Here is a 25,905-nt window from a genome sequence, read left to right on the forward strand (position 1 = left end):
CACTGGTTTGGAAAAACTTATCAGGCAGTTTAACTTGATTTGGGACACACTGCCTGCTGTATCATTCAGACGTGTAAGACGCTTGAGGCAGAAATGGATCAGAATCCCAGCACTGAAGTCCCCTCAGCAGGAGGAGGGCCATCGTCCCTCAGGAGGAGCCACAGCAGAGAATGGGAATCGCCACCATGCGCCGGCGCCACTGCAGCAGGCCCGAAACCCCACCCGGACCCCTCCAAGCTCCCCTCCTATGAGCTGCCACATCCCACCCCACACGCCTGGCCTCGGTCAGGCTGGCTTCCTTGCTAAAGCCCATGGTCACATGCCTGCTCTTCTCCATACCTCCTCTTAGGTTGTTCCTCCTGCCTAAGGTTGCTGGAGTTGGCAAAACACCAGACCAGAAACAGGACTCCTCAAATTTCAGATAAACGACAAATAATTGGTAGTATAAGGAGTTCCACCTGGAACACCCTCTGTCCTGGTTTCCTGACTACAGGAGCCCCGGGCACTCATTTTGAGGAAGCCTTCAGGAGCGGCTCTGGAGAGTTCCCTGCTGATGCTCCAAATGCAGCACTTCTCTGCCCGCCCTCCCTAACTGCCAGCAGCCTGGCAACAGAGGCTGGTGACGGGTGCTGAAGGATGCTCCCTTTAGCACCTCAAGTGATGAGTGTTCCAAGAACTGCTTCCTGGTCGTGCAGAAGGGTGGGGACACGTGGTGAGAAGCCAGCGTGAGTGGCAACGCTCCATCAGGGCTACAGCATTTCGGAGCCGGAAGGGGCCTCAAAAATCATTGTTTTGGGGGCCTCCCTGGCGGTCCAGTGGTTAAGAATCCGTGCTTCCAATGCAGGGGACACAGGTTCGATCCCTGGTCCGGGAACTAGGATCCCACAAGCCTTGCGGTGCGGCAAAAAAAAAAAAAAAAATCATCACTTTTGTTTACAGAAAGGGAATCTGAGAGACAAGTGACTGCCCACCAATCGGCTGACTGACATGCCTGGAGCTAGAAACCCGCCTCCCAGGCAGAAGCTTCTTCCGCTGACTCACAGGCAACAGTGCTGCAGGGTGACGTTCTGGTACCAGCATGGGCAGCTGGGCGCCCTTCTTCATCTTTTTGTTGGTTAAGAGTGAACTGCGGCGCATACCCCTCCTTCCTCTGACTGGGCATTCATTGCCCCAGTTCCAAGGAAATGCTAACACTGGGCGAGTTCAACTTAGTCCATCTGTATGGATTGAACACATCAGACATCACCATCAGACTACCATACTGTTGAAAGTTTTATTTATTTGTATTTATCTACTTTGGGTGGACGCAAATTTCAAGATTTGGCTAAAACCTCATTCTTTGAAAAGTAATACATCACATGAGGAGTAAAGAGGTTAAGGGCACAGGTTCTGAAGACAAACTGCTCGTTCAAGCTTCAGTTTTGCCATTTACACCAGTCACCTAACTGTGCCCATTTCCCTTATGATATAAGGCACATGTTAGCACATGCCGGGCACAATTATTAAGTGCTCAATAAGTGCTGACATTATTAAGTTCAAACAGCACCACTGGTGAACTAGGTACAGATTTTAGAGATGGATACTGTCTACACGTTCTCATAGTTAGCTGGATGCTATGGTGAACATCTTAGACCAAGAGGCCTTTGGGAGCAATTATGAGAATGGTGGAGGAATGGATGTCCTGTGGCACCCAGAAATAAATGTTAAAGGAGCCCATTTCATAATACAGCAACTTCTGGGCTCCCAGAGAAGTGACCTGGAGAGGGTGGGGTAAGGATGACAGCAGCCCCACCACTGCTATGCATGCTTACCCTGGGGGGAGGCTTCCTTCTACCCTGTAGTGAGATACTCAGGGGGGCAGAAAAAGAAAGAGCATCCTTTGACGCAGGAGATGAAGCTAAATCACCCCCTTGGCTCAATCGGACTAGGCATTCAGTGCCCCAGTTCCAAGGAACTGCCAACAAGTGCTGTTCACACTTGTCCACTAACCAGGCAAACGACAACACAAATCTCCCCATATGCTGTAGGCTCAACTGAATGAAGCTGCAGTAAAGGACTTCTACTGAACGTTCTTCTGCTGCTTCAAATTAGACAACGTAAGAGGTAAGGGAGTACTACACATAAAAAACACCGGCATCAAACAAAACCCCAGCTCCACACATTTCCTAAACTCTTAAATTCACATTGCAAGAGCCAAGTATGAAAAAGGTATGGTAGGGAACAAACAATGGCATTTTTTCCCTCTTCCTCAACAGAAGCCACAAGAGTTACTGATATTTATTCCCTTGTGAAATTCATTGTCCTATTTCATTCTCCAAAGAGGAAGTTCTGTCCTTAAGGTTACCCTCAACTACGTTATTACTTTGTGGCATTAGCAGCATCCTGATACTGGGACAAAAAGGCAAGCAGCTCCTTCCATGTACAAAGTTGTTGATCCACGAATAGCACAACAACAGGATCATTTCACTGTTACCAGGTCTCCTGGGAGGGTCCCCACATGCCTTACCCAGTGGGCCCTGAGGTCAATATACTCACAGCTAAGCAGACTGTGGGCACTTCTAGGCAGGATGGCATCAAAGTAGAAAAGAAGTTTCTAGCACTGGAAACTTCCTGCAGTTCACACGCAGTTCATATAAACTAAGTGTAGTTTTCCAGGAGAAGAAATCAAAGTTAAACTTTGATAACTTCATCTGTCTCTAGGTGGTTATTTTTCAGTGCTGCTACAATTCTTAAACTCCAAAAAGCTGAGGAGCGAAGAATGAGCCTCGTCTCTACAATCTGAGATTACGACCTTTCATTCGCTCAGCAGCTAAGAGACTGAAGCTATTGGGTGCCAGGCTTTGCGCTCCTCCGTCTTTGAGAAGTCGGCCCGTTGACTTTATAAGAATAAGCCACGAGCTGTAGAATTTACATTTGCCAACTTTATTTAACATTTTCCTTTTCTAAATGGTGGCTTCAGATCTGACTAGCCAACTGCACAGGTGTAAGTACATTTTTTTCTTCTGCAGAGGTATAAATCCTTTAGAGTGGTGTAGGTATGAAATGTAAATTATTAGATGTAGGTATGTAAAGGTAAATTATTCTACTTTCTTCCTTTAAAATTATTATTATTATTATTATTATTTTTGAGGGCTGCATCGGGTCTTTGTTGCTGCGCGCGGGCTTTCTCTAGTTGCGGCGAGCGGGGGCTACTCTTCACTGCCGTGCACGGGCTTCTCACTGCGGTGGCTTCTCTTGTTGTGGAGCACGGGCTCTAGGGCACACGGGCTTCAATAGTTGTGGCACGAGGGCTCAGTAGTTGTGGAGCACGGGCTTAGTTGCTCCGCGGCATGTGGGATCTTCCCAGACCAGGGCTCGAACCCGTGTCCCCTGCACTGGCAGGTGGATTCTTAACCACTGTGCCACCAGGGAAGTCCCTATTCTACTTTCATTAGAAATTTAACTTTAGTCCTCTTTCTATCACAGAGTGATTTTCATGAACCATAAAACTATTCTAGAAAAAGCTATTTCTGGTCTTTTTGCTTTATTAATTGGTAAAACTTCCACAAAATTTTAATCAGTAGCAAACCATATAACAAGTTTGTGTTTTTAACATAACGTTATGACTTCAATTATTATTTGAGTGTTCTACTTTGGGTAAAGTTCCTACAAAAGGACAAGAAGAGAAAAAGTATACGAAAACAGACTCTTTTTCTGCTTAAATCCACAAATGGCAGGTTCACAGTGGGCTGGAATAGAAACAGCAGGGGTCTTCAGAAACTCGAGAGTTTTAGATTGAGGCTGTGGAGATTTCTTCCACAAGCCATTCATCAGGAACCAAAATTCTGAGCTAAAGGAACTGCTGGGGGGCTTTCCTGGTGGTGCAGTGGTTGAGAATCTGCCTGCCAATGCAGGGTACATGGGTTCGAGCCCTGGTCTGGGAAGATCCTACATGCCACGGAGCAACTAAGCCCATGCAGCACAACTACTGAGCCTGTGCTCTAGAGCCTGTGTGCCGCAACCACTGAGCCTGCATGCCACAACTACTGAGCCCACGTGCCACAACTACTGAAGCCTGCGCGGCTAGAGCCCGTGCTCCGCAACAAGAGAAGCCACCGCAATGAGAAGCCCGCGCACCACAATGAAGAGTAGCCCCCGCTCGCTGCAACTAGAGAAAGCCCGTGCGCAGCAACGAAGACCCAACGCAGCCACAAAAAACAAGAGGAACTGCTGGGCTGGTCCAGTGCGGCATTTCTCATGTCCTTTCACCATCTGATTAAGCTACCAGTAAAGGCTAAGAGCATTCACACCTCACAAAATCCTTGAGTGAGATCTCTCATCCTCTGTGGTTCTCTCTGTTTCAGGCAGCACGACATCCCTTCTATACAGAGATGGCAGATGGCCAGGGCTGGACCACGAGCCACAACAGGGCTGCGCTAAGAGAATCTGTGCATAACATGGGGAAGGCAGAGGCTCCCTGCCTCTCGTGGGCATCAGAAACACCCGTGTACCGTTCTAAACATTCCAGGGCTCGGACCCGTCCCCCTGCCTCTACAGGTGGGGCTTCAGGCAAGCGTGCCTAGCAAAGCTTCACTGGCCTTCTGATGTGTGCTGGAGAGAACCAACTACTGGCGTAGTTTCACAGCCGGTATTTTGCACAGCTGGAGATCTGATCAGTGATGCATTTTACAAGATCACTATTTTAAGAATTCTTTGGCCACCCTGAGTGAGGGCTGCCCAGGAAGAAAGGCATGCATAAAATGTTCATTCCTTTCGTAACTAAAATTACGATCTTAAATGGTCTCTTTACTTTTCATACTTTACTTCTCTTTCTGTGGTAAAGCCAGGATGTCTTTTCTGAATTCTTTTTGTAGTTAGTTTGATTGAATGTTCTTCTATAATGTTCTTCTACAATTGGTTCTGCTACTAATCTCTTGTTTTAAAGATAAAGGGGGGACTTCCCTGGTGGCGCAGTGGTTAAGAATCCGCCTACCGAGGAAAGTCGAGGAGATCAGAGCAAGACCACTATGAAACAGACTACACGACGGGTGGCGAGTCCTGCGATGAGCTGCAGGAGGATTGGATCAGGGAATATCCACCCATCACTTCAGATCAACAAAGACAGCTCTGCAAGAGGAATTTTGACACTGGCCTGCAGGAATACAAGAGCTTACAAGCAGAACTTGATGAGATCAATAAAGAACTCTCTCGTCTGCATAAAGAACTGGATGACTATAGAGAAGAAAGTGAAGGGTACATGGCTGCTGCTGCTGAATACAATAGACTGAAACAAGTTAAGGGATCTGCAGGTTACAAAAGTAAGAGGAATTACTGCAAGCAGTTGAAGAGCAAATTGTCACACATTAAGAAGATGGTTGGAGATTATGATTGATGGAAAACATAGACAGCAGATGCCACATTGTTAGGTTAAGAAGCATCTGACTGACATCTCTGCAATGTTATCAGGTGTCAGAATGACTTTGGACTCTAACCTGGGAGGCCAAATCTTTGTGATCATTACAGAGTTTTGGTAGTTTTAATATCATCAGTATTGAAGCATTTTATAAATAGCTGTTGATAATCAACTGGGCTGAACACTCCAAGTAAGGATTTTATGCTTTAAACATTGGTTCTTGTATTAAGAACTTTTGTTTGAGGTTTTTAAACCTTTAAGGAAGGTCCTGGAGTAGACTGTGCTGTGAACTTTCACACCCTAAGCAATCAGGTCTTAATACCTAAGTATGCTCATTGGGTCTTGTAGGGGATAGTTTAATTCTCCCAGAATTCTCCCTTCAGATAACTGTTACTTATAATCATTTATTTTCAGATAAGGAAACTGGGGCCCTGCAATAAAGTCTCTGAAGTGAAACTGCTTGTTGCCTAGCTTGCAGTTTTGGTTAAGTCTGTTTTATGACTCCATTGATAAAGTGCCTGGCCTTTTCCTATTTTAGCTACTACGCATACTGAGTCCTACCAGTCTCCCTATTTATTTTTTTCTGTGTATAAATGCTTAAGAGCTTTTTATTTCATGTTATCCTGGTAATAAAGATTAGGTAAAACTTTTTTATTAAAAAAAAAAAAAAAAAAAGAATCCGCCTACCAATGCAGGGGACATGGGTTTGAGCCCTGGCCCAGGAAGATCCCACATGCCGCAGAGCAACTAAGCCCATGAGCCACAACTACTGAAGCCTACGCTCTAGAGCCAGCGAGCCACAACTACTGAAGCCCACGTGCCACAACTACTGAAGCCCACACGCCTAGAGCCCGTGCTCTGCAACAAGAGAAGCCACCGCAATGAGAAGCCTGCGCACCGCAACGAAGAGTAGGCCTGGCTCGATGCAGCTAGAGAAAGCCCGCGCACAGCAATGAAGACCCAACGCAGCCAAAACGCAGCCAAAGATAAATAAATAAAATAAATTTATAAAAATAATAATAAAAAAATAATGATAAAGGGATTTGTATATTCAATGTTCTTCTATAATGTTTTTCTACAATTAGCTGTGCTACTAATCTCGTTTTAAAGATAAAGGGATTTATATATTCCTAAAAAAAAAATTGAAATCATTCATCTTAGTAACTTCTGATAAAAAGATAAACCTGATTTTAAATTACTACTGATTTTTACCAACCTTTTAAACTTTAATTTATTAAAGAGGATCACAAGTCCTTCCCCCATTTACTAACACCCACACTGTTTCAAATTCCCAAAAGGGAAGTCCACAATACCATGCTGGAGAATTTCTTATATGTCAGCTTCTGCAGTTTTTCTCTGCAAAGGAGCTAGGATCACCCCAACATTCCTCTCCTCACTCTCGGAGCTATACAAACTATGCTTCTCAATATATTCCTGGACAAGGTCTGGTACCAAGTAGCGAATGCTCTGTCCCCTTCTGAGGGCTCGCCGGATCTTTGTGGAGGAGATGTCATTGGTGATCCATTCATTCACCAGGTGAATGTTGTTCTGGTGTTTCCACAGCACGTCGGATTCATAGATGAATTTCTGAGCATCATTTCCAGCCCGAGTAACACATATAAGCCCATAGTCTCCCACGATTTTGGTGATATCCTCACCCTTCCACAGATTGGGCACACCAAAAGACTCCAAGAAATCTGCTCCACACAGCAACTTCACCTTTGGCACACCTGGGAAGAAGAAGAAAACAGAGCTTCAGGGTTTGTCTTTTTTTTTAAAAAAAAAATTGATTTATTTATTTGGTTGTGTTGGGTCTTAGTTGTGGCAGGTGGGCTCCTTAGCCGCAGCTTGCAGGATCCTTCATTGTGGCATCCAAACTCTTAGTTGCGGCATGCATCTGGGATCTAGTTCCCGGACCAGGGATCGAACCCAGGCCCCCTGCATTAGGAGTGCGGAGTCTTAACCACTGCGCCACCAAGGAAGTCCCAGGGTTTGCCTTTTTAATAACTCCCTGCATCAAAATGAATATGTATGTGTGTTCTTCTGGCTAGAGGGGTCATAGTTTCTATCAGATTCAGATTCTCTAAAAAGAGATCCAGGATCCCTCAAAAGTTAAGGTCTACCTCCTGCAGGAGAAATGAGCTCAGGGTGCCTCTCACTCTCCCTTCCTCCCATCATAAAACTAACAAGGGGTGGGGAGTTCCCTGGTGGCCTGGTGGTTAGGATTCTGGGCTTCCACTGCCATGGCCTGAGTTCAATCCCTGGTCGGGGAACTGAGATCCTGCAAACTGTGCAGTGCAGCCAAAGGGGAAAAAAAAGAGAAAAGAATACTAACAAGGGGCATTTTCCAGGCACCCACACATATTGAATATGAAAGTAAAATACAAAGGGGGCTTGCTCAGCCCTAGAGTCTTATCAGCTATCATTGGTAAGTCCTGGCAAAACACACAGACCTTTTGTTTTTGTTTGCTCTAGTGATTTCTTTTGACTAAAATCTTGTCTTTGTTCAGCCCACTTCCGCTTCCGTCCAGGTCTTTCCAGTACAGGTGAGTTCTGCTGGTGATCACAGCTACTGGCCTCCAGCTTCTCTTGATGGTGTCTATAAAGCAACAAAGCAATAGAACATTTCTCTGTCTCACAATGCTCAACTGAAACGTCATCCCTCTGGAGATGCCTAAGAGCCTCTGACGCAATGTTAAAGGTTGGGAGCTATTAAACACATTTAACCACAGGTACACAATGCCCAACTACTCAGAATGGATGCCTTCAAATACATAGTACTGCTGGGTCAGAACACATGCTGGCCTGGGTATGGCAGCCCTGGGCTCTGGCTGTCAAGAATGGAAAGCAAGGAAAATCCTGGGAGCACAGCAAATGGTAGCTATTACTATCCTAAGCTGTATGTGTCTGTGTCATAAAAACAAGCGTTAACATTGATTACAGAAAGTAAGTCCCCTAAATACCAATGAGGTCCGTTCCAAGAGCACGTTCATAAATCCAACAAAGTTGGACTTTGTTGTTCGTAAGTCCAACAAAGTTAGCCTAGGTACCCAACTAACACAATCGGCTATATAGTACTGTACTGTAATAGGTTTATAATACTTTTCACACAAATAATACATAAAAAACAAACAAGTATATACTGGACCCTGACAAGTAATCTCTTACCATGTCAGCGTGGTGGCCAGACCCTATAGACTGGGACAGTTTAAGAGTAGCATCGTTGGCAGCAGAAGCAGGAACAGTTTCCTGAACTCCAAATGCAGCTGAGGAGGCATGACCTTGAAACAAGCCACCACTTTACTCTTCCAGCCCTTTCAACATTTCTGCATAAGCACCTAAAATCCCTGTCTGCTTAAAATGCTCAGAGTGGTTTCTATTTCCTATCGTAACCCTAACTGATATGGTTAGAACCAGAAGGTTCGAACTCTAAGAACAGACATTTGACAGGTTTTTCCGAAAGTCCTGGTGTTTTATTTTTTTTATTTTTTTATTTTTTAAAATTTTTATTTATTTATTTATTTATTTTTGGCTGTGTTGGGTCTTCGTTTCTGTGCGAGGGCTTTCTCTAGTTGCGGCGAGCGGGGACCACTCTTCATCGCAGTGCACGGGCCTCTCACCATCGCGGCCTCTCTTGTTGCGGAGCACAGGCTCCAGATGCGCAGGCTCAGTAGTTGTGGCTCACGGGCCCAGTAGCTCCGCAGCATGTGGGATCCTCCCAGACCAGGGCTTGAACCCGTGTCCCCTGCACCGGCAGGCAGATTCTCAACCACTGTGCCACCAGGGAAGCCCAGTCCTGGTGTTTTATACTCAAGCGAACATTCAGTAATCATTAGATGTTACTCACTCTGGTTTCTGAACCCTTAAACTGGAGCTGTTTCAGAGTTCTGAGCACGGCGATTTGTGACAACCCCCATATGCTGTCAGGGAAGCAGCTCCCAAAACCAGCTCTCTCTGTGATCAAGCATCATGGCTTCTCTTCCTTAAATTACCTGCCTCTCTCTTTTATACTTAAGAAGACTGACCACAGTAACATCATCTTACACCTTTACCTTTCTCACTTGGGGCACAGACAGACCAGGTGTGCTTCCTCTATTCTTTAACAGGGATATACAGTTAACAAGCATGCAAACATCTCAAAACACAGTGACAGCCATAAAGGCTGAGCACCACCCACGCCCTGTTACCGTGTGATAACCTCACACAGGAATGGCACGGCAGAGCTGACTGCACCATGAATACCTTAGCACTGTGGCAGTCTCTATCCAATCCTGTTGAAGACTTTCCCATGTATCAACTTCCAACCATTTTGAGTTCTTGGTGGCGAGTTCTGCCATGATAACTCGGTGATGGGCAGAGATGAGTCCTTTCTTCTTATATGCATCGCCGACGGGAGAAATTATGCCTTTGATAACTTCATATTTTCCTGGGTAAAGAATTAGATTTGATATGAGGTATTATAACAAATTAGATTTTATGCACAGGAAATATCATCAATATGGTTTCATAATCACAGATTTCCCCCCCTCCTCCTTTTTTCACAGGGATTCAGGTTTATTTATTTATTTTTAATTGTGGTAAAATATACATAACATTTACCATTTAAGCTATTTTAAGTGTACAGTACTGTGACATGTTGTACGACCATCACCACTGTCCATCTCCAGAACTCTTTCAACTTCCCCAAGTGAAATTTTTGTACCCATCAAACACTGACTCCCCATTCCTCAGCAGTTTAAATTTTGATTGATATTGCCAAACTGCCTTGTAAAAAGCCTTTATCTATTTGTGTACGCAAGAGCCCATTCCTTCCCAACACCTGATATTTGACATTATCAAGTTTAAAAACCTGTGTCAATGCGATGGGCAGAATATATCTCATTTTTTATTTTAGTTCCCTGATTATTAGTGAGTTTGGACACCCATCCACCTATCAGCACACAGCATGGTCACTTACGTAACAAAACAAAATAAATCTGTGTGTATGCAGGGGAGAAAAAGTTTTCTTCGACACTCTTAGGGTCCCTGGCGGGGTGTGAAACTGACAAAGATAGATTAACAGGAGAAGAGCATACAAATTTACTTAATGTAAGATTTATTATGCGACACGGGAGCCTTCATAAGGAAATGAAGACTCCAAGAAACAGTTAAACCTAAGTACAGTAAGTCCCCTACATATGAACCTTCGAGTTGCGAACTTTCAAAGATGCGAACATGTGTTCGCATGTCCAGTCACATAAGTTAGTTAACATGTCTGGTGTACATTGTCACGTGCACCGCATCCTCTACAAGTGGTTGTGCTTTTGTGTACTTTACTGTACAGTACTGTAAGGGTACAGTAGTATAGTATTTTTATTTATAGCTAGATTTGCAAGAGGACGACTTCACTGAACTCCTTGCTGTGCAACACAAGGAGCTTACTAATGAAGCTGTGATGGAAACGGAGGCCCAGAGAAAGGACAGAGAGAGAGGAGAGGAAGAAGTAACTGAAGAACTGAAGAGATTCACGACGCAGGAAATGGCAGGGGGATTTTCTTTATTTGAGGCGGCACTGTTAGTTTTTGAGGCACAGGACCTGAACACAGAACGGTACATGAAGGTTGCGGCAGCCGTTCAGAATGCAATCCAGTGCTACCATGTCATCTATGATGAGAAAAAAAGAGCTACTACCCAGACATCACTGGATTGTTTTTTCAAGACGGTAGATGGAATTGAATCCAACAAGGAACCAAGGAACCAGAACCTGTGCCACCAATGTCAGGTGTGAGTGAAATTGCAGCTTGCCCTCCATCTCCTATTGCTGACCATCCTTCAGCTCTACCATCTCCCACCTCCTCTCCCTCCTCGAGTCAGTAACTCTTCTTGCCTGTTCACTTGATGCCAGCCCCTGTATACCAGCTGTTGTACTGTACTACTGTACTTTTCAAGGTACTGTACTGTGAGATTAAAAATGTTTTATTTTTTGTGTTTGCTTGTTTTTTATGTATTATTTGTGTGAAAAGTATTATAAACCTATTACAGTACAGTACTATATAGCCGATTGTGCTAGTTGGGTACCTAGGCTAACTCTGTTGAACTTACAAACAAATTGGACTTATGAACTCACTCTTGGAACGGAACTTGTTCTATATAGGGGACTTACTGTATTTTTATGCTAGGTTGGATGAAGGGTAGACAGTCATGGCGAAAGAGTACAAGGTAAGTGTAGAAAACTCAGGGGAATTTAGCAAAGAATGTTTGTTTGAATTCCCTTTGTCTTCAGAGATAAGGATGCTCCTTTTCTCCCGGTTTAGGGAGAGCACCTCTCACGTGACCGTTTTACGATCTGCTTCAGGGAAGAGGGGTGGAGGGAGGCGGTCAGAGTGACCTTCCTGCTTCTGCTGTTTTATCAAAGTCCTTCCGCTTAAACTATCCAATAAGCCAAAGTGCTGTATTGTAGGGTAGTGCATCCTGAACCCCATCATTGCTTTTGGTTACTGTTCCTACCTGTTCCATTCATGTAGTCCTTGGCCAGCTCAAACAGCCTGAGGTGCATATTGGTGATAGGATTAAAGGAACCACAAGCAAGGAGAACCACTTCTGTCTTCTCTGAGTTTTCCATGCTGAGAATTTGAAGTTGTCAATCTAAATGGAAATCTCTGACACCTCTCTTATTGTCTACAAAGGAAAAAGAAAGTAAGTTCAGTTACAGGTCTTCTGATGTCTTTCCATGTTCTCATTCCAAATAGGTGGAATAAATAGTTGGCTTCAGTGACCGTGCTGGGTGAATTGCAAAAATGGCCCCTTTTCTCCACCCTTCCTTTTCAATGTGAATTACAGCTCTTACCATAAAGGGATGGAACCTCCTTTGCACCCTTTGTGACTTGCTTTGGCCCAAACAATGTGGCACATGGGGAAGTGTTCCCATTCTGAGCCTAGGCCTTCGAGGTGTTGTACACTCCCACTCTCTTTTGGACTCCTGCTCCTGACATGAAAACAAACCCAGGCTAGCCTGCTGGAGGATGACAGAACTTGCAGGACAGAGCTCCTGCTGACAGACAGCTAACCGTCAGCTATGCGGTTGAGGCCATCCTAGACCATCCAAACCCCAGACAATCTGCTTAGATGCACGAGCAAGTCCAGGTGAGATCAGCTGAGCCTGGATCAGATCAGCGAACCCACAAGCTGAGCTTAGACTCATGAGCAAAGCGAATGTTTGTTTTGCGACTGCACTATTATGGCCGTGGTTAACAGATACAATGACATTATCACCCACCAAATATAACTCCGCAACACCCATCCTTCAAAACTGTATTTTGCCTCTTAGTCAACATGGTCATATTATCACTTTCAACTGAATAACAGTTTACAACAAACTCTTTTTCATATCAATTATTCCATTTGATCCTTCCGTAACCCTAATGAACTAATGCAAGGCAACTGATTTTAAAATTTTATTAAAAATTTTTTATTAGGGCTTCCCTGGTGGCGCAGTGGTTAAGAATCCGCCTGCCAATGCAGGTTCGAGCCGTGGTCTGGGAGGATCCCACATGCCGCGGAGCAACTAAGCCCGTGCGCCACAACTACTGAGTCTGCGCTCTAGAGCCCGTGAGCCACAACTACTGAACCTGTGTGCCGCAACTACTGAAGTCCACATGCCTAGAGCCCACGAGCCACAACTACTGAGCCCGCATGCCGCAACTACTGAAGCCCACGCGCCTAGAGCCGGTGCTACGCAACAAGAGAAGCCACCACAATGAGAAGCCCGTGCACCGCAACTAAGAGTAGCTCCCGCTCACTGCAACGATAGAAAGCCCGTGGGCAGCAACGAAGACCCAATACAGCCAAAAAATAAATAAATTAAATAAATTAAAAAAAATTTTTTTTAATTAAACAAACTCACGTATATAGATTTAAAATCATAGGGTGACAAAAGGCCCATAATGGAAGCAACAGTCATTGCCCATATCTCACCCACCAACCCCTCCAACCAAATCCCTAAGAGGCGACCACTTTTAACTTTTTCAGCTATTTCTTCTGGTTGAATCTATTGTAATTCTATATTATGTGCTTATAATGTTATTTCTTAATTTATCCAAAGAGTGTCTATTTACTTTCTCTCATGATCAAAGAAGATTAGCTCATACACCCCCATTACCCTCAGGCTATACATTTGGGAAGTTTGGGAGAGAGTTGTGAGGGTGTATGAGAGTTAATCCTCATAGATTATGTATAGGCGGGAAGAGAGAGAAAGAATCTCTAGTCTATGTTGAAAATCACCTTCTCCCACAATTCTGAAGGCATTGCTTCTAGACTTCAGTGCTAACAGTGAGAAATCCAAAGTCACTTCCAGTAATTTTGATCCTTTTAACGTGGCTTATATTACTTCTCCCTTGAAGCTTATGAGAACTCTGTCCGCAAATGTTCTGAAATTTTACAGTGATGTCCTCTAGTGTGGCTCTATTTTCATCTATTGTGCTGGGCCCTGAGCAGGCCCTTTCAATCTCAGAACTCATAACCTGCAGTTCTATAAAATGTCCTTGAGTTATTTCACGGATGATTTTCTACCTTCCATTTTCTCTGTTCTCTTTGGAAATGCCTGAGTGTTAGAGCTGAAGCACCAGGACTGGTCTTCCAATTTTCTTATCCTCTCTCTTCTCTTTTCCATCTCTTACCTTCACGCTCTAATTTCTAAATATCCTCAAATTCATCCTCCAATCCACCTATTGAGGTTTTCATTTCTGCTATTATACTCAGTTGTTGTTTTTTTTTTGCCACATCTCGAGGCTTTCAGTATCTTAGTTCCCCGACCAGGAATCGAACCTGGGCCCTCGGCAGTGAAAGTGTTGAGTCCTAACCACTGGATTGCCAGGGAATTCCCAATACTCAATTTTTTAGACCTTTGTCCTCTGAATGTTCCTTTTTATGGTATTCTGTTCTTACTTCACCAATGCATTACGCTCTCTTATTTCTCTACCAATATTAATGATATATTTTAAATTTCCTTCAAAGAGCTGATAGGAAGTTCTAAGTGGGTAGGTAGGGCTTTTGCACAGTGGGCTTCATTGTAGGGGAACTTGGCATATTACAGGTCTTTCTCCTGGGACTGGTCAGCGTCCACAAAAAAGTATCCTCCAACCTCCTGCCTATACAGCATAACAGTTACGAACCCCTGCTCTGAAATCAGGCTGTCCAGGTTCAAACCACAGCTCCAATACTTACATGAGCTGGATGACCTTGGGCAACCTAACCCTAGCCTAACCTTCCTTTTGCCCCAGTGTTTCTGTCTTAAAACAGAGAAAATAATATTACCTACCTCATGATTATTGTGAGAATTAAATGAGACAATACACATACGCTACATAAAGCTGCTTTTGGCAAGTAACGAACACACTATGAATACAGCAATTATTTATGCTGCATATCATGTTGCTGTAATTCAACTCTTTTTTTAAAAAAAAGTATTTATTTATTTATTTTTGGCTGCGTTGGGTCTTCATTGCTACGCGCGGGCTTTCTCTAGTTGCAGCGAGCGGGGGCTACTCTTCATTGCGGTGCACGGGCTTCTCATTGCGGTGGCTTCTCTTGTTGCGGAGCACAGGCTCTAGGTGCAGAGGCTTCAGTAGTTGTGGCTCACGGGCTCTAGAGCACAGGCTCAGGAGTTGTGGCACACGGGCTTAGTTGCTCCGTGGCATATGGGATCTTCCCGGACCAGGGATTGAACCCACGTCCCCTGCATTGGCAGGTGGGTTCTTAACCACTGCGCCACCAGGAAAGTCCTTCAACTCTTTCTGATCTTCAAAAAAAATCAATTTCAAATGGTTCAATCAACTATTATTACCCTACTGAATCTGTTTTTTCATGGAGGCTTTTTTCCTGAAATTCTTTCTCTAATCTGGGCTGAAAATCTCTAACCCATTGTGCATCTGTCATTCTGAAATATGACATTTCATCTCTCTCCTAAGGGAGATCCCCTATTTCTTAGCACCGTGTCATTGTCTTTCTTGTTTTACTTTCTAATTTTTCTGGAGCATATCCTCAAATAGCTTCATAATAAAGGGCAAATGGGAGATAAAATAAATCTGTCTTTATTCTTCCTTAACTGAGAGAATTCTAGGCTGGAATTTTCTTTTAAAATTATGAATGCATTCTTCATTGTTTTCTGGCACCGAACACTGCTGTTGAAAGTCTGGTGCTATTCTGATTCTTGTTCCTTTCCATGTAACCTGCTTTGTCTTTTGGGAAGATCTGAAGCATGTTCTTTTTATCCCCAATGCTCTGAAATGCCATAATGATGTGTCATAGTGGGGGTCTTTTTCATTCATTGTGCAGTGACTCAGTGAACCCATCTCCAACTCAAAGCACTCAGTTCTAATTATTTCTTTAATAAACACTCCCTGTTAACTATCAATAAATAAAATACTTTCAGGAGTTCCCTGGATGCCAAATTACTCAAAGTGTTTTGGGAACTTTTAGGGAATCACCTGTAGAGCTTGAAGTATTTTTATAATTAAAGTTGAAACATAATGAATGACAATAAAGAAACCAACATTTGGGAATTCCCTGGCGGTCCAGTGGTTAGGACTCTGAGCTCTCACTGCCGAGGGCATGGGTTCAATCCTTGGTCAGGGAACTACGATCCCACAAGCCGCATGGCGCGGTCAAAAAAAGAAAAAAGGAAACTAACATTTATATGATACTTTCTAACTTACAAACTACTTTTCATGTACATTATAATTTAATTTTTACCATAAAAGAACAAAAAATGGCCAAAGACATTTAGTTTGTTCCAAATAATAATCCATTGTTAGATATTTAGTTTTTCCAGTTAATCGTCTATCATTGGTCATTTAGATTTATCTAATTTTTCACTATTACAAACATCTCGAAGAAATAATAAGTTGAGAATGAGTTGGAAATTAAGGCTATAAAACATCTCACTGTGTACCTGTAAGTCTTGCCAACACTCAAAAGACCTGTATCAGGACCATTTATTTGTAGCCCAATTGTGTTCAGACCCAATTGCTAGTTTGACCAACTTACTTTTGCTCAGATTTTATGCTCGCATGAGACAAAGTTAGTGAGTGGCAGAACCAGGGCTAGAATTTAGGTTTCCTGACTCCTAGGTTCTCTCTCACCAAAAAAGAAAAATTCGAGATAAATTGGAGCTGTGTAGATTGGAAATGAGCCCTTCTGGCTGAGGAGTTGCGGAATGTGAACTTCAGTTCCTTAGACAACAGGAAGCTTCGAAGGTTTCTGAGCAATGGAGTGACAACAGGGCTCTAGAAAAACAATGCTCTAGAAAAATAAGGTGACATGAGTGTTTAAAATCCTTATATGGTTGTATGATCTTGACCTGATCACTTAATTCTGTGTCTTAAGTTTCCTCACCTGTAAAATAGAGATCATGATATGATACGGCAAAGTGCTTATGACAGTGCCTGGTGCAGTGTTAAAAGAAATGGTAGCTGTTATTTGTGAGGAAAGTGATAATACTGATGATGGTGATGCTATTGGATTAACTGGAAGGGGCAAAACAAGATAGGAAGGCCAGTTACAAAGTAATGAAAGCTTCAATTTAAGTACAGTCAGTGGGAATGGAAATTAGGAAACATTTATGCAATAAATACTTGAGGTCTACTCCAAACAGTGGCAGGGATCACAGGGACACTGCTAATTGTTAATAGGAAATAAAGGAGAGAAGGGTCAATAATGCTCCACACAGCATTAAAAAAATGAGTTCACTGGTTAGAATGATTTAAATGTCCTACCTTTCAATTATCACCCCAAGGATGATACCAGGATTCACTTGGGGCTTGTTCCCCCCCTCCCACTCCTTATCTGCCCCCCCAATTCCCATGCAAAGTACCTGTGGTATTATGGGGTGGCCCTGGGCCCACAGGGAAATCAGGGTATCTGGCCAGCTACTGAGCATGCTCTCAAGGACCGTGGTGGAGGGGCTTGATTCAGCTGGAGTCCAGTCAGTTGCAGCCCCACCCACCTCAAGTTTCAGGTACCACTCCCCAGGGAGACTAAGCTGTGAGCTGGAAGAACAGTAAGCTTGAGAGCAGGAGGTACAGATCCCCTGGGGAGCTGCTGGCTGTGCAGGGAAGGATGGAACAAAGAGCTTGAAGCCCCTCCCTGACCTTGGGGGTGAGCTCAGGTTTCCAGGTCCTCCCCAAGGGAAGGGGTGGGGAAAGGGCTGGGGGAAGCTGATCTCTCAGCTTAAAGGAAGCTTTCTCTCTTTTCACATTCATGACCTGTCTCAAATATCCAGCTCAGTTCTATTAATTCACTGTTAACACAGCCAGCTTTAGACTTTAGATCCCCAAAGCCATAGAAGAATTAGGTTACAGCGAGCTTCTATCATAGCTTAGAGTGGCTTTCAAAGAACAAGGATCTGCCCCTCTCCATTGGAGAGTACTTCCTCCGTATCCCCGAAGGGTTCGTGTGGAGGGAAGGGGGCCTCGGCAGGGGAAGAATGAGTGCAGAGGAGGTTTGGAAGCTCTAACGGGACTGTTCTGGGTCTTCCTTGCCTTTTGCTCCAGGTGCTCAAGGACCAGGGCCACCATGATTCACTTCTGTCTGGCTCACACAGCCTACCGCTTGCACTGCTGGCTGCCAAGATCTCATCAGCTCAGGCTGTAAGTGTCCCTCCTCAGCCCACTGTGGCAAAAAGTTCATTGCTTCCTGAGGCTGTCCTGAGGTTGAAGTAAAATTTACTTTCAACTTTAAAATCACTGACTTTAAGTTTCAAAAACATTGATGTGTAAACATTAATGAAACATTTTGTAAACATTAGTCAGTTTTTAAAACATTAACTTAAAAGAAAAACTGTTTGGCTTTTCTTGTCACACTTCAGAATGCTCAATATAATTAAATCTATTTTGACGACTGTTAATGCAATTGACTTGACAACTTCTCAGATTTACACCTCTAAAGGAACACTATTCCTTTTAAAATAGTAACCTTAAACATGTAACCATATTCTAGTTCTAACAATGTGCCATTGCTTTAGTCTGGGGGTATATTTTGAAATTGCTTTTTGTTTTGAGTACCTTGACTGGGGGTAAATCTTTGTCTTTGGAGGGGAGATTTAATTTCTACAAATACCCTAAAGTCATTCAGTGCTAAGTCCAATTAATAAAATAAATAATGAAGGTGAATAACAGTTTACAGTGAAGAGATAGAACTATTAGTTAAGGAAGATTTTTCCTATATGTGTGGAAACTATGTACGTGTAATCTCAAAAGAATTTCAAAATTGAGCGGCAACCACAGACCTCATTTGGTTGTGTAAGTTGTGGTAGGTATGTTAACTCACTCAGTGTGAACCACCTGGCTGGAGGGAGAGCGAGCACAGTACAGGGCCATAGGGTCCTAACCATGCTGTAGCTCTCCCTCTGCTGTAGCTCTACTGCTCACTACTACTAGGTGTTTGTCCTCAGATTAGACATTTAAAGTTTCTGAGCCTCAGTTTCCTCATTTATAAAATGGGAAACCACAGTCCCATTTCATAGGATTGTGTGCATATTAAATGAGAAAGTGAATAAAAAATGTGACACATTTGTCTATTAATTATGAACATTAATAATTCTTACTATTGCTTGTGGGTTGTCTTATGGCATTAACTTACAGCCATGGTAAAGAAACAAAGGTTCTCAGGGACTTCCCTGGTGGTCCAGTGGCTAAGGTTCCATGCTCCCAATGCTGGGGGCCCAGGTTCGATCCTGGTCAGGGAACTAGATCCCACATGCTGCAACTAAGAGTTCACAGGCTGCAACTAAAGATCCCGCATGCCGCAACTAAGACCCAGCACAGCCACAAATAAATAAACAAATAAATAAGAAACCAAGGTTCTCAAGATTCCTTAGAGACCAGTAATCACAGTGATATAGTAGGAGCTCAATAAATGGTAACTATTATTCTTACTGAAGTATTATTAGACATAATTTTGCTGTAATGGGATGGATCTCAGTTCATCTTTGCTATGTTTAAAACTTTTATTTCTGTGGTTTCGTGTAACATTATCATGAAACAGAACTTGAATTTGGTTTCTTGAAGGCATTTTATCACTAAAAAAGTAATGTATAATGTAACTCACTGTGTCCCATGCAGCCAAGTGACAGTGTTCCTGTTTGGGATCACCATTCTGACCCTCCAGTTCTATGTTCTGCTGAGGTAAGTTCTTTCTCCAGCCAGCCCCCTCCCCTGGCAGCTCAGCATGCACATCTTACCTGTGCAGATGTTTCGGGTGCCCTCTGCCACTCCTGTTATGTGTTTAATTGCAGCCTGCCCCATTGTTTTGCCCCTATTATCAATGGTAGTCACCTGCTTCACCTCTCTGAAGAGTCACAAATCTCAGTACAGTGAGGAGAGCTGGGATTTGGGCAGATTGAGTTTAACTTTTTTTTTTTTTTTTTGAGTTTAACTTTTAATCAACAGTTATTTCTTCTAGCATAAGAAGAGGTCAAATGGGAAACAATGAGAGCACCGACGTTTCAATTTATGAATTCCCCAGAGAGCAGTCCCAACAGCCTAGCATTAGCTAACATCTGCAAGGCTGAGGGTGACACAGGCACACTCAAACAGATTATGACTTGATTTGTTATTTCAGATTCTATGTTGGAAATTAGTTTTGGCCGAAAAAGTCAGTTAATACCTTTTTCGGGCAAACAAGGCAAATGCAATTTGATACATTCAAAATAAACTGCAGTTCTAAAAATGTGAAAATTCTAAAAAAAAATCTGAAAACTTAAGTGATGGGAAAGGAATGGAAACCGTGATACTCCTTGTAATTAGCCTAATTCAAACTTGCCAGCTTCTACTATAAGAGGTTTGTGTGTGGTAGGGCATATTTCCTTACTCCAGAAGGCCAGAATTTCCACAAAATGTTTTTTCACCAAAATATCAAATTAACATGAATTAGAAAAATGGTAAACATTATTTGTCCACCAATTAAGATATTAATAACTCTTAATAATATTTTTATTAATGCTAGCATTAATTAATTTGCAGTCACAGTAAAGGAACCAAGGTTCTTAAGAGGAGTGAGTTGCCTGGAGCCAAATGAACCTAGTGCCACAATTAGAATTCAAGGGTCAATGCCTTCTGGTGTTACACTAACAGCGTGGATTTCTACTAATAAGTAATCAATTAATGTATGACCCAGGGTATTGATTTTTAGGCCCAGATCTTCTCGATACTGCAGTCAACCTCTCCTCACCAACCTGGTTGGTAATATCATCTTTACTTTCTTCACAATTGGTAAGTGTGCAGTCATTCTGTCAAGCACTTATTAAGTGTCTACTATTTGCCAGACACTACTAGAATAAAAACGGGTAAGATAGGACTTCTTGCTCTTCAAGAGCTCAAAGACTGAAACCTAAGAAGAAATTCACGTTTAGAATTCAGGTGAAGGGAATTCTTTTTTTGGTTTTGGTTTCTGGCCATGCCGCATGGCATGCGGGATCTTAGTTCCCCAACCAGGGATCGAACCCGTGCCCCACTGCAGTAGAAGAGCAGAATCTTAACCACTGGACCGCCAGGGAAGTCCCTGAAGTGAATTGTTAAAAAGTTCCTTAGTATCTCTTTTAGTCATCCTACAACTTGAATATGAACCCAAATTAAATTAAATACTAATGTCTTGTTTTGATGTTATAAAATTCTTTACATTTATAAAAATATCAGATTTATCCACTCATTCAATAAATAGTTACTAAGGAGACGATATAGGTAGAAAAACAGGGACCTCAACTAATTGAAGTCAAAAAATGACACAGAAGAGTTGGACTCTGAAATGTGAAGTTTTAGGAATACCTTAAACTAATATATTTTAGTTATATTTTCCTTTGTATGTACTTTTAAGAGTGATGTGCACTTTAAATTAAGACTATGTCTAAATTTTTATAAAATGAAAAAAGTTATTGGGTGCCTTAACATGGTTCTAGAAAGAGTCTCCAGAGAATTCCCTGGTGGGAGGCTAAACAGTCATCCCACAACAGCAGGAGCTGCTACTTCTCTCTGACCTTCCTTGCCCTCATTTCTAAAATGGAGATAAAAATACTTGCTTCACAGTTTTGCTGTAAGGTTTAAATGAAATAATGGGGGAATTAAAAAAAAAAACTCTCACAGTTATTATCACTAGCATTGCCGATAGTAAGCACATGACCTCGATCAAAGGATAACCTTAGCCTGGCTAGGTTTTGAGCACTTTTGTTCCACAGTAGATACATGAGGAAACACCTTCTATTTAAGGTCTGCATTCAACAATATATTTCTGAATGAAATGGGTAAGATAGGACTTGAAATGAATGCCATTTTGCAGCAACATGGATGGACCTAGAGATTATCATACTAAGCGAGGTAAGCCAGAAAAAGAAAGACAAATACTTATGATATCACTTATATGTGGAATCTAAAATACGACACAAATGAGTATATCTACAAGACAGAAACAGACTCACAGACATACAGGACAGACTTGTGGTTGCCAAGGAGAAGGGGGAGTGGGGGAGGGAAGGATTGGGAGTTTGGGATTAGCAGATGCAAACTATTACATATAGGATGGATCAACAACAAGGAACTGTAATCAATATCCTGTGATAAACCACAATGAACGGACTTCCCTGGTGCTCCAGTGGTTAAGAATCCGCCTGCCAATGCAGGGGACACGGGTTCGAGCCCTGGTCCAGGAAGATTCCACATGCCACGGAGCAACTAAGCCCGTGCGCCACAACTACTGAGCCTGTGCTCTAGAGCCCACGAGCCATAACTACTGAGCCCACGTGCCACAATTACGGAAGCCCGCTCGCCTAGAGCCCGTGCTCCGCAGCAAGAGAAGCCACCGCAATGAGAAGCCCGCGCACCACAATGAAGAGTAGCTCCCCCGCTTGCCGCAACTAGAGAAAGCCCGCGCACAGCAACGAAGACCCGACGCAGCCAAAAATAAATAAATAAATAATAAAAATAAATTAATAATTAATAAAAAACCATAATGGAAAAGAACATGAAACAAATATACGTATAACTGACTCACTTTGCTGTACAGTAGAAATTAACAAGACATTGTAAATCAACTATACTTCAATGAAAAAAAAAGGAATATATTTCTGAGATAATTCAACCCAGTAAACTGATGCCGTTCTGCTGTCCTTTTAGGTTTTACCGTGCTGCTTACTCAGATGGAACCGGTCCCACAGGCACTGAAGAGGATGTTTTCTGTATTTGGGGTGGGGTCCTTCAGTGAAGGAGCCTGCACCGTAGTGTTAACATTTTTGGCAACCGACTGTGTACGTTTGTAAATACTGAATTTCCAAAGGCTCATCTTAACCTGAAAGCTTGGCTGTATACAATGCACCATTAGTCTTCAACATTTATTTTCTATTTACACTAAGAATAGAGATGGAGAGATAGAGCTCCTAAGTAGACGCATCACAGTTAAAACATTTCAACAGGGAAAGTTTAAAAATTCCATGAGAGATTTTTCTTTTTGTAGGGTGAAGTCTGCTTTACTAGAATTAAAAAAAAAAGTTAAGACATTAATCAATAGTGGAAGGAACTGCTGGACGGGGTTGGCACATTAAGCAGCAAGCTTTCCATCTCCTGCTAAGTTGGTGCCTTTGTTTAAATCCTTTCAGCAAAAACATTTAAAATATGTATTGCAGTTAAAAGACAAGTATTCCTAACAGTGCTTTCTTCCTCCCAAATATAGGAAAAAATGACTCCTGAACTTTACTACTTGTCTGTGATGCTTTCAGTAAGCAGCGTGGTTTCTACAGGTAAGCAAAAACTTCCCAAGTAACCCATACCTATTTAAAGGCTCACCAGTCCTTCAAGGGAAGTAAATGCTCAGCTAGGATTGTTACATTGCAAGGGGAATGTATAGCTCCTCTTAAAGCAGGAGCTCCAAGAAGCTACAGAGTTTAAAGAGCAAAGAAAAAGCAGAGAGGGTTAGAATGGGATATAAAAAGCCATCCTTCTCACATTATTTCCACTCCATTTAATTAGATCCCATTCTTTATCCTACAGTGCTTTGCTCAAGCCTGGGGCTGACTTGGCTGGCCAGTGTAACCTGTCCAAGGCCAGATGCTAAATCAACAGTCTGAAGCTGACATTTGAGCCCTGCTGGTCCCCTGCCTTAGATACATGTCTTGGCAGGCTGAGCCTTTTCCAGCAGCCTTGTCATCTGACTACTGCCAGCAAACACGTGACCATCTCCACCCTGCTACTCCTAGATGAAGTGGTCAGCTGAACATCAGAGCCACGACAACAAGAAGCACATCAAAACCAGTCACTGGGAAGAAATCTGTCAGGTGACAACATTAATGAGCACTGACAATGGATAAAAAGGAATCGTTCAACCAAAATCACTGGGTCGACATCACAACCAAATTCAGCCCCAGTAAGGATCTCCTATTAGATACTTTCAAGATTGTTAGTACTTTGACTTTCTGAACCTCCTTTTCTGTTTCAATGAAGTTAGTAGCATCAGCTGGATGGCCACTATAAAAGTATTGAGAAGGAAAAAGAAAAATATAGATCTCAGTAATCAACAAAGGTCTAGTTTCAAAAGAACACAGTGATCCAGACTGTATATTTGAACAAGGTCAATCTATCACTTCTTTAAAAGTGCAGTGGGAGATTTTAGAGTAAAAATCATCACGATCTCCCCTACCTGGGCTACACCAATCTCTTGCATCATGACAGTCAACTGCTGTCTAGAGAAAATAGCCAACTGACCTGCACGATGCTTTGTCTTTTGACTTGTTCTGTGTGTAGCACAGATTCTGAGGGATTTTAAGTAGGAGCTAGATACAGATGCTCTCAAAGTCTTTAGTAAGTGGACATAATGCCATTTCTTCAGGGGAAGAACAGTATCTCTTGGCAGAAGGAACAAGTTTAATACAAACATCTCCCAACACATCTATGACAGACACAGATCTTCACAAATGGGAATGACTGTTTTCCATCTGCGTCTCTGTTCAGGTGATACTTGCTGCAGGGGAAGTTACCCACCAACACACTATCCATCCACCACACTGACATTTTCTGAGCACCTTCCACATTCCAGACATAGCGCTAAAACTTAGGAGGTAGAAATGCGAGTAACTCATAGGTTAACAGTGAAATCCCCTGAAATAATTCTATTACTATGGTTAACAGAAACTAAAAATAACACAGTCTTTTACATTCTCTAGACCTCATTAACCAAATATTAACATGTCAGATGAATGTCAACGTATCTCAAGATAGGATTTTTATCAGAAGTTTCTTTTTTTCTGAACTATCTTGCCCCTCACCCCCAAACCTGATCTACTTGAAGATCTCAGCTGATGACAGCCCCATCCTTCCAGCTGCTACAGTCAAGTACCTCAAATCATCCTAAATGCATTGTTTTTCTTTCCCCACACCCCATCAGGAAGTCCTAATGGCTCCACCTTCAAAATACATACAGAATCCAACCATTTTTCGCTAGTTGGAAATTTTTAACTGACTCTTTCTAAATGCAAGAGGCTGCTTCTTAAGACCAAGGCTGCTTGGTACTTCTTTTTTTAAAAATTAATTAATTTATTCATTTATTCATTTGGTTGCTCCGGGTCTTAGTTGCAGCAGGTGGGCTCGCGGGCTCCTTAGTTGCAGCACATGTGCTCCTTAGTTGTGGCTCCAGGGCTCCTTAGTTGCGGCACACGGGTCCCTTAGTTGTGGCATGTGAACTCTTAGTTGCAGCATGCATGTGGGACCTAGTTCTCTGACCAGGGATCGAACCCGGGCCCCCAGCATTGGGAGCGTGGAGTCTAACCCACTGTGCCACCAGGGAAGTCCCTGCTTGGTACTTCTGTGCCTTGAAATTATGCAACATTCTTAACATAACTCTGGAAAACGAAATTCTGTTTCTTAATTGATAAGCATAACTCGAAGCATAATTTAACCAGCACCTTAAACCATAACCTATAAAACTGAATTTTCATGCACTTTTATGCTTTTATCATTTCCTCCAAAACCAAGTCACCAGAGTTAATTTCATTAAGAAACATTTATTTTATGCTATCGATATCGTATGAAACACAAAGCATGCTCTTTCTCCACACAGGTGAAAAGTATAAAATTCTAAAACTGCTATTTTTTAGCCCCTCATAACTTAGACAGCCATGATCAGCAATCGTCCCTCACAGACTGACAACACTTTCTGCTATAACTCATGTTCGCTCCGAGTGGAAAACTTTTGCTGAGCAACTTCGTGGGGGATGCTTTGTTTTCGCGGTTCTCAATCTGGGACCTGGGCTTCAGAGGTACAGTCTCTGAAGTTGTAAGCAAAATGCTGGGCATGTGCACCTATGAGCAACTTTCTGGAAGAATGTCTAAGGAAGTTTGAGAAAATAAAAACATTAAGCATTACACTCATTAAATTTACTATAAGAAAAAAAATATTTGATGTTTGACATTCACTACCCTCCTTTTTTTTTAAATAAATTTATTTATTTATTTATTTATTTTTGGCTGAGTTGGGTCTTCGTTGCTGCCCGCGGGCTTTCT

At 42.6% G+C, this 25,905-nt stretch overlaps 1 protein-coding gene and 1 pseudogene across 3 annotated transcripts in view; one reads left to right on the forward strand and one right to left on the reverse strand.

The window, feature by feature from the left end:
* Positions 1 to 2,901: 2,901 nt before the first annotated feature.
* NMNAT1 (nicotinamide nucleotide adenylyltransferase 1) overlaps positions 2,902 to 25,905 on the reverse strand; it is a 28,046-nt gene continuing 5,042 nt past the window's right edge. For both annotated transcript variants that reach the window (XM_082461411.1, XM_082461410.1), the window contains exons 2-5: positions 11,879 to 12,049; positions 9,635 to 9,818; positions 7,846 to 7,991; positions 2,902 to 7,122 (exon numbers count right to left, since the gene is read on the reverse strand). In XM_082461411.1, the coding sequence (XP_082317537.1) occupies positions 6,722 to 7,122; positions 7,846 to 7,991; positions 9,635 to 9,818; positions 11,879 to 11,993 (846 nt within the window). In that variant the 5' untranslated portion in view covers positions 11,994 to 12,049 and the 3' untranslated portion in view covers positions 2,902 to 6,721. The remainder of the gene's footprint in view (positions 7,123 to 7,845; positions 7,992 to 9,634; positions 9,819 to 11,878; positions 12,050 to 25,905) is intronic.
* LOC309660718 lies at positions 16,662 to 24,005 on the forward strand (annotated as a pseudogene). The gene is made up of 6 exons (XR_014268817.1): positions 16,662 to 18,015; positions 19,489 to 19,551; positions 20,558 to 20,637; positions 22,531 to 22,661; positions 23,084 to 23,150; positions 23,401 to 24,005. The product of XR_014268817.1 is annotated as an uncharacterized misc_RNA (transcript).

The sequence above is a fragment of the Balaenoptera physalus genome (genome assembly GCF_965194825.1).
Source record: "Balaenoptera physalus genome assembly, chromosome: 1".
Lineage (NCBI taxonomy): Eukaryota > Metazoa > Chordata > Mammalia > Artiodactyla > Balaenopteridae > Balaenoptera > Balaenoptera physalus.